General features: G+C 40.6%; 1 protein-coding gene across 1 annotated transcript; it reads right to left on the bottom strand.

The window, feature by feature from the left end:
* Positions 1-450: 450 nt before the first annotated feature.
* LOC108673086 (histone lysine acetyltransferase CREBBP-like) lies at positions 451-4,135 on the bottom strand. Its single transcript, XM_018160869.2, has 6 exons — positions 4,043-4,135; positions 3,480-3,823; positions 2,683-3,105; positions 2,269-2,429; positions 1,758-1,875; positions 451-1,496 (listed from the first exon to the last, which is right to left on the bottom strand). The coding sequence occupies exons 1-6, from the start codon at positions 4,044-4,046 to the stop codon at positions 612-614; spliced, it is 1,935 nt and encodes a 644-aa protein (XP_018016358.1). The 5' UTR covers positions 4,047-4,135; the 3' UTR covers positions 451-611.
* Between the last annotated feature and the right edge of the window lie 4,176 nt (positions 4,136-8,311).

The following is an 8,311-nucleotide window of genomic DNA, read 5'->3' as shown; positions in this document are numbered from 1 at the left end:
TGCAGCTTATGTAAAACTATAAATTATTATGATGTACACACCAATTACGATCGCAAACTTCAAACCAATATTTTGCTCGTCTACATTTAGACATATATTCCTGAAGCAGGAAAAATCTTAGATATTCTAATCTAGAAGCATGAGTGAAGTTCAATACAAATGGTCATGAAATCGAAAGCACCTGCTGACAGCATCAATTCACCACACCAGAAAGTCACCAGCAGCATCCATACACCGAATCGGAACGACTAGCCCACGATCAAAGCGCCTGGCATCATATCAGCCTACGGTCAAACCGTCTGACATCAAATCAGCCCAAGATAAAATGTTCCAAGATCTAAAAGGACAGCAAGAACATTGCACGGGGGCAATAGAGCGCTGGACAATATGCATGATGGACGTATACCTGTACCTGAAATTTCTTTTATTCGAACTATAAAAAAATACACATGTCTGGAAACCAAGCTTAGTAATCTGCAACTCAACATATTATTTTGAGCTGCTAGGAACGGATTTTGATTCAATCACGGGGTTCCCCAAAAACATGTGATGTTAAGTTACTATTGCTCCTTTCACGAACCAGAGCGCACTTGCATTAAATGTATGGAGCATCAGAGACCATCAACATTCTTTGAATAGAAGTCGCTCTCAGGTGAAGTCTGCTCATCTTTAACTTCGGTCTTGATCTCCATCTTTACTTTGACGTCAGCGCTCTCAGGTGACGAGGGCTCCTTCTTGACGTCCATATCCATAGGTTCTTGCTTGATGAAGTTCATGACTTCAGTTTTGTCATCAGGAAGAGTAGCTGATCCACTAGTGGCTGCCGGGACAGAAGAAGAGCTTGTCATTGTGGAGGTACATGGCGAGGAAGACTGGAGGCTCAAGTTGCTGCTGTCGATAACAGCAGGGCTGGACGAAGCGGCTATATTAGGAGCTTGAGAGATGTGTGACAGCGAAGTGTTTGAGATGTCACCTCCGCTGCACGCAGCAACTTTTATAGGAGCAGAAATAGGGATGTTGGGGACATTCATGGCGGTTGATGTGTAAGGTGGGGGCGCGAGCTGCGGTCTGAGGGAGTTGTTCACAGAGGGAGCCATGGTGCTGCCGCCTCCATGGAAGCTGGACGTGCAAGATGGACCCATCAACGAACATGGAGGAATATAAACGGAGAAAGAGTGACTACCGGGAGCACCACAAGCGTTCATGGACTTCACCATGATAGAACCCATGGGTCTGACACACTGTTGTTGTTGCTGCTGTGATATCGCGGAGTGGCCGAATGGGCTGAGGCCCGAGGAAACAGGGAAGGGCCCTCTTGAGTGTGTGCCCACGGCGACAGCGTTCACAGGACCGATCATGGACTGGGGTGGAGGAGCAGTGGATCCATCAATGGCAGGCTGGCCTTCTCGAGGAAACTGGCGGCGCTGCATGCGTTTCTCATGGAGTTCCTTCTCGATCTTGTATATCTTCTCAGCCACAAGATGGTAGTATTCCGGCTGTGGAAATAATGAAATTTGTTATTATTTGCTTAACAGAGCGGTGTGAATAATTGCAAATTGTAAAAATGAGTAAGAATTTAGAAGTTTCTACTTGGGTAAATTTTATGCATCTTAAAGCCTGAGCTAGATAATCAGAATAGGACAATACGAGTACAATTAGGTTTCTAAAATAAAATCAGCCCAAAAATGAAGTAACATTAACGTCAACAGACAGCGCGACTCAACAAATGTCAAACTAAAACATGCAGGCTGACTGACCCTTGAGCTTGCCACATTGAACATGTCGCCCTCGACCTTTCTGGCATAGTTGACCAGGTTCTGCATCCTTCGGTCCTGCAGTGTAATGGGGTCTGGTCTAGGCAGAATGGCTTGCACGCTGCAACAAATGCACCTTGTGGTTATATCAAATATAATTGACAAATATGACTTAATGGCATCTATTTTTCACTAGGTCTAAATGGCTGAGAACCAGAAGAACATGAACAGGTAAAATACCATAGATTAAATTCTACAACACAGCCATTGTGAGACTTTCAAATCTCAATGCTGCAGCATTAGACTGCTGACCGACTACTTGTTCACATTTCTTACATAAGAATTAAGCCAATAACATTGACAAAAATTGAAAATTTTGATCACTGAGACATGAAAAGTAATTATACTAAGCTTCCTTTATTACCACATTCCAGTCCTGGACAAAAACAATTGCTTATTCCAAACTATGACATTATATTTTGCATCAGGTGCTGTTATAACCAATGATGCTCACATTCTCTGCACGATGTGGTTACGCAATTCACTAGTGATGCTGTGGTGCCACTCCTTGGTGCCTTCTGAGTGGCGTGCCGTCACCACCATGCTGCCAGGGAGCTGCCCAGGATGGTTGGGTAAATTCAACCAAGACTCCGCCATGCTTGGAGTCATTGCGCCCTGCAACCACAAATCAAAATCTGTAAGTTTTTTGCCCACATGCAGTCTAACAGAAAAACTGCTTCATAGCACTTTTGCCACTGAGCCTCAAAATCTACTCCTTGAAACTAGATAGCAGTCTTCAAACTGCAAATATATTATATAAACAACAAATATTAATTTTAATAATTCAACTTCTGTGGAAGAAATAAATGTATTTATAATTTTATACATGACACTTCTCCCTCATGTGCTAACACTGACTGCTACTCACCATTGAGGAGGAAACGTTGGGCAGCTTTGGAGCGCCCACAACCATGTTCGATGTAGCATTTGGTGACATGAGGTTGAGTTGATGTCCTGCCGGCAGAGTTTGGCGGTGACCAGGGCTCAGGGAGTGGATGAGCTGCGGCCCGATTTGCTTTTGTTGCTGCTGCTGTTGTTGTCGACGGCCAGTCATGCCCGGAGCAGCAGCAGCATTGGCAGCCATGTTGTTATTATTGTTTGGATTTTGTTTATTTTTATCAGTGGTCTTGACAGGCTCACAAATCGGACATTCCAGACGTGCACAATTCTTCCAGTGAGAAATGATCTGACGAGATGAAGCGCAGTGCGGCACGAGGCACGTCTTGCCGGCTTGACACATCGTCATGTGCGACAGGACGTTTTTCATCGTCTGGCAGTGTGGCAGGTTGCACTGAAACATGAGAACAATGTTACCACTAATGTTAGGTTAGGAACTTAGATGCTAAAATGGTCAAAGGTTAGGTACTTAGATGCTAAAATGGTCAAAAGTTAGGTACTTAGATGCTAAATTGGTCCAAGGTTAGGTACTTAGATGCTAGAATGGTCGAATGTTAGGTATTTAGATGCTTAAATGGTCAAAGGTTAGGTACTTAGATGCTAAAGTGGTCAAAGGTTAGGTACTTAGATGCTAAAATGGTCAAAGGTTTAGGTAGGTACTTAGATGTTAAATGGTCAAAGGTTAGATACTTAGATGCTAAAATGTCAAAAGTTGGGAACTTGATGCTAAAATGGCCCCTGAATAACCACTCAGAAAAAGTATATCACCTGTCTGATGTCTCCATTGCTCTGCTCTTTGCGCTGACACTTGTCTGCATGCAGGAGCAGCACCAGCTGCTGCTGGATGAGCTTACGCTTCTCAGGGTCTGCTGCTGCTCTGGGCTGTGCGACAACACCAGGGGCAGCTGGTCCACCCTGCACCCCATCAGGTCTGTTGGGCACCGCAGAAATGGTTGGCACCATGGGGCCCCCACCTCCTTCCATCACTGGGGACATGCCACCAGTGTTTGCGTTTGTATGTACATCCAGTTGTTGTATCTGCTCCAGCTGTTCTTGTATTTGCTTCAGCTGTTGTAATATCTTATGCGTCTGTTCTACAAGCTGGCCCAATGCTGCCGAGACAACATAGATTCATTATATTATTAGATTCAATAGATTGTCATTATATTATTACTATTTTTTTAAACATTAAGATAATTTTACATTCTATGTTTGTTTGATATTCATGACTATTGTTTTTGCTCATGACAACATATCCAAAGCTGAAGTATATTGAGACAAAATACTAGAACAGTTGAACAGCAATGGAGTTTAGGTAGCACTATACTTACACATTATGGAGCCAAGCCAGGCAAGTAACAGCTTCTCCGGAGCATCAATTAGAGCTTTTGTAAGAACTTTAGTCCAAATAATAATAAATAATATTCATAATTATGAGTCTGGAAAGAGAAGAGCACAAGTGAGTATATATAATGTAAGTGCCAGTCACACAAATAATAATTAAAAGTCAGGCAACACCAGTAGAGCATATTAAAGCTATTATAGAGCATAGCAGCAAACAAGAGGCTGTTTAGTTGCCCTCCCTGCATGTGTCCTATGAGTAGATTAGATAAGTAACATGGATACCAGCATCATTAATAGATATTCAATATAATTTTGAAGCAGATCAGGTAATTAAAATGAACTTGTTTCTAAAAATCCCTTGTTTGCTAGTGGCCACTGGTTATGGATACTAAAATATTCAGCATAATTTGCCAAAAATTATTTATTTATGGCAAATTAAGGATGAAGAGTTAGGTATATTAAAAAGTATATACAAGGTTATTATGTATTGGCTTTATTTTCATCCATGAGCCACTGATGATGATGTAATTTAATAAATTTAGGAATTAATGAATACTCTTATTTTCTTCGTAATGATCTAGAAAAGTACAGTAGTCCATTAATTTATGCTATGTTCATTCTAATATTTATATTTTATTTAATATTTATTCTAAAATAACTAGTACCTCTATAGTCAGATGGGGTAAGACAGGACCGAAATCACTAACAGGCATGTAGCATCTATACCATGAATAACTAAAAAACCCTAAACCTATCACAAGGTGTATCTATGCAATGGGCTTCTAAGCTACAACTCAGACGTTTTGCATCTAACATAGTTTTCTGTACAGATTAAAAGAAGTGAGCTGGTCCCATCTTACCCCACTGGGGTAAGATGGGACTGGGGCTGGGGTAAGACAGGACCAACTGATAATTCTTATGTTACAAGGTTTTTAATAAAAGTGCAAATCTGATATTCAATATTATCAATCTAGAAACACATTATTTGATTAAACAACCACTTGTTACTGTTTTGTGTTGCGGGAAGTCAACACTAATATCAGTCACATTGGAGTTTTTGTCATGAGAAGACTTTGTTAAGCATAGTAATAGTGGGTTGGCTTTGGTTCATTGTAGAGCACTGCTAAATGCTTCATGTATATTCCATTAGTGTCATTGTCTGAAAAATTTATAAAATTAGTATTAAAACCAATGGATAATAACTCAAGTGTCAGACGTCATGTGTTTTCTTGCTAACTGTATTTGTGGTGCACTTCTTCTACTGTAGCCCATGCCCTCTCATAGAGTTGTGATCATAATTATTTTTCATGTTTCACAGAATGATTTTTCCCCCAGCCAATCTTGCACATAGTTCTGCAGCTCACTAATGGGAAGAGACAACCCTATTTTCTCTATCCATTTGATGCAATTTAAAATAGTGCACTAAATTTCTCTAATTAAAGCTAACAAGCTATAATGAAGTTTGAGCCATAGATAAAATTATTGACCAAAATACTCCATGTACTGCACAATAATATATTCATATAAAAACTATTTTTGATAAACTGTACCTAGGGTAATAGAGGATCATTTTTATGGTCCTCTATTCCTGGTACCTAGGGTACCAGGACCATTTTTGGGGTAAGATAGGACTGCTTGTGGGTTAAAACAGGATCATTTAGTGGTCCCGTCTTACCCCATGTCCAGTCCTTTTTTACCCCATTTTAGAATACATGTCAGGCAGTGATGGTAGCAGGTAGGAATGCCTAGTATGTCTCAAAAATTGCTTATTACTTGAGGTTACCTGCCTACATCCATAAATCTGGCCAAAAAATTTTTTGTCATTAGACAGAGCTTGTTTCCCAAACAGGGTTAACTATTTTATGACCCTTCTTTACATACATTTTCTTTAAAAATTAGCCAGAAATTCATTATTTGCAGAAGAGGGTTGAAACAAACACTAAAATGACAGGCAACAACTGCACTAACATATTCTTTTATCAAATTAATTTCAGTGCAATTAGAATGCATGCCATGAGCTGGTCCTTTCTTAACCTATGAAGGCTGCGATCCTGTCTTACCCCATTTGACTATATTTGATATTTAATGTTGCTGTGGTGATCTTTGAGCAAGGTTAAAAATGTAATTTAGTTCTTTTTACATAAACTTGGTACAGAGAAAACATATAAAAAAATTTATGACTCTTGGTATGTGTTCAAAATTTCAAATATAGTATAGGCCAACTAAAATAGTCATATCTATATATACAACACGCAAATTTATATATTTCAATGTTGGAGTGGTAATATTATAGTGGTGCTCAGTAAGCTTGCACAAAAATGGAAGACTAGCTCCTGAGTCCTTGGATATTGAAACAAATGATGAATGTGGTCAGAATGGGTCACATTCGGGAAGGCATGAGACATGGCAAATATCAAACAATTCACTCTAACGCTAACAAAACACAAAATAACAGAAACATCAGAAATTTAAAAGTGGTTTCAATCAAAAACTAGTGGTGGTTTCAGTTCAGACCAATCAGTGGTATGAGTGCAATGCTCTAAGTTCTAACAGGTGGACAACCAGTTCTAACAGGTGGATCAGCTGCTATACTTCTTTTTTACTTTTTTTTATCTCTTCTTCTTCTTGCCACACATTTCCTACTACACACAGCAATCCCCCAATTGTGGCCTTTTCCTGTGTGTATCATTAGTGTTTAAAACCATCTTACATTAGTTTTACCTAGCCAAAAACCCAAACCTAACCTAACTGAACTGAACACAGCCTGACATATCCTAACCTAACCTGTCCTAACCTAATCTTACCTCACCTAACCTTACTTCACCTAACCTTACCTTGCCTAACCTTACCTAACCCAACACAACCTAACTTAACCTATCCTAACCTAACCTGAACTAACTTTGCCTTACCCTAATCTACCCTCACCTAACCACCCTATCACCTATGTGATTGTCGCTATAGGAACTTGTTCCTGGCTTGAACCTAACCACAGCAAATGACGTATATTTTACGACATGTTTAATTTCTTACCTGTTCTATTTAGATTCCGTGCATGATTGTGGCCGGAGTTCGCATCTCCAACACTCATTGAACGTGTTGATGGTGTTGGAAATGCGAACTCCGGCCTAAATACTCCTAACATCAATAACCTGGGTGTCGGTTTTCCTCAATCAAAGTAAACAGTGCAAAAAGTTTAAATACTTAGTCGATGGTTGCAAAAAACACAGCTTCAAAACTTCTTATGGTACCAGTTTCTCAACTTACTAGTCGCATTTGCGAGCGCTGCCTACTCGGGCTACTCCAGAGTCCAGGACACCGATGGTCATCATATGTCGTAATACGGCTTGAGCGAAATTCTACTTGAAATCTTGTTTGACGGCAGATATCGAGGGAACGTCAGGGCGGGAGCGCAGCCGTGCACCACCAATTTTGTGCACCAATAAGCCCTGAATCGAACGCCTTTGATCTCTCCGGACATCCACCAATCAGCCGTGCACCACTCGGCTTTGTCCTCTTTGTCCTCCTCCGGCCTTGACCACCACCTGCCGTGCATCACCAGGCCGCGGATCGAATCTGACTTCCGGGCATCGTTAAATTACGTAATTTTACGTTCACAGCATCTGAGGTTAGGTTTCAGATAGCATAGTTCTGTTCCAAAATTTATCGTCCTTAGACTAGTGGCCGTTCGACCGAGGGCTGGTTCGACCCACGGCCTAGATACCTACGGTCATACGGACGGCTTAAAGTGTGAAGGCTACGTTCCGGAAGGCAGGAATCATGATGGTCCATTACATCCACGGCAGTTGTGGTCTTCGGCAGGCGACCCCGTCAGGGCCATGACTCATGAGCTCAGCACTCGGGGCCATTAAAAGGGAATTTTTGTTTTATTTTCATTGTAATTTGTATGAATTTCCTTCAATCCTATACGTTACCGAGTTAAAAGACCTTAAAAAGCAAAAAAAAAATTGCAGTTAAGGATAATCCCCTACGAGAAATCTGTATTGGAAGTTGTGCAGCCAAGTAACTAAGGGCTAGTAGTAAAGAGGTCATTAAATGCACCCTATGTGGATAATGACAATGACCAACTTTAGCTTTTGCTACAGGTATTATGGTTCTGACAACCATAATTGAATATAAACAATTCTTGAATAGACTTCAGGAAACTAAAAATTGTTGAGAACTGTTAATTGGCAAGTTATTTCGGCAAGGCAAAACTTGACCACTGCTGGCAGATACAAGATCAATACTGCTTGACT

This window comes from Hyalella azteca, unplaced genomic scaffold (assembly GCF_000764305.2).
Source record: "Hyalella azteca isolate HAZT.00-mixed unplaced genomic scaffold, Hazt_2.0.2 contig2209, whole genome shotgun sequence".
NCBI lineage: Eukaryota > Metazoa > Arthropoda > Malacostraca > Amphipoda > Hyalellidae > Hyalella > Hyalella azteca.
This window is presented reverse-complemented; position numbering and strand designations above follow the sequence as displayed.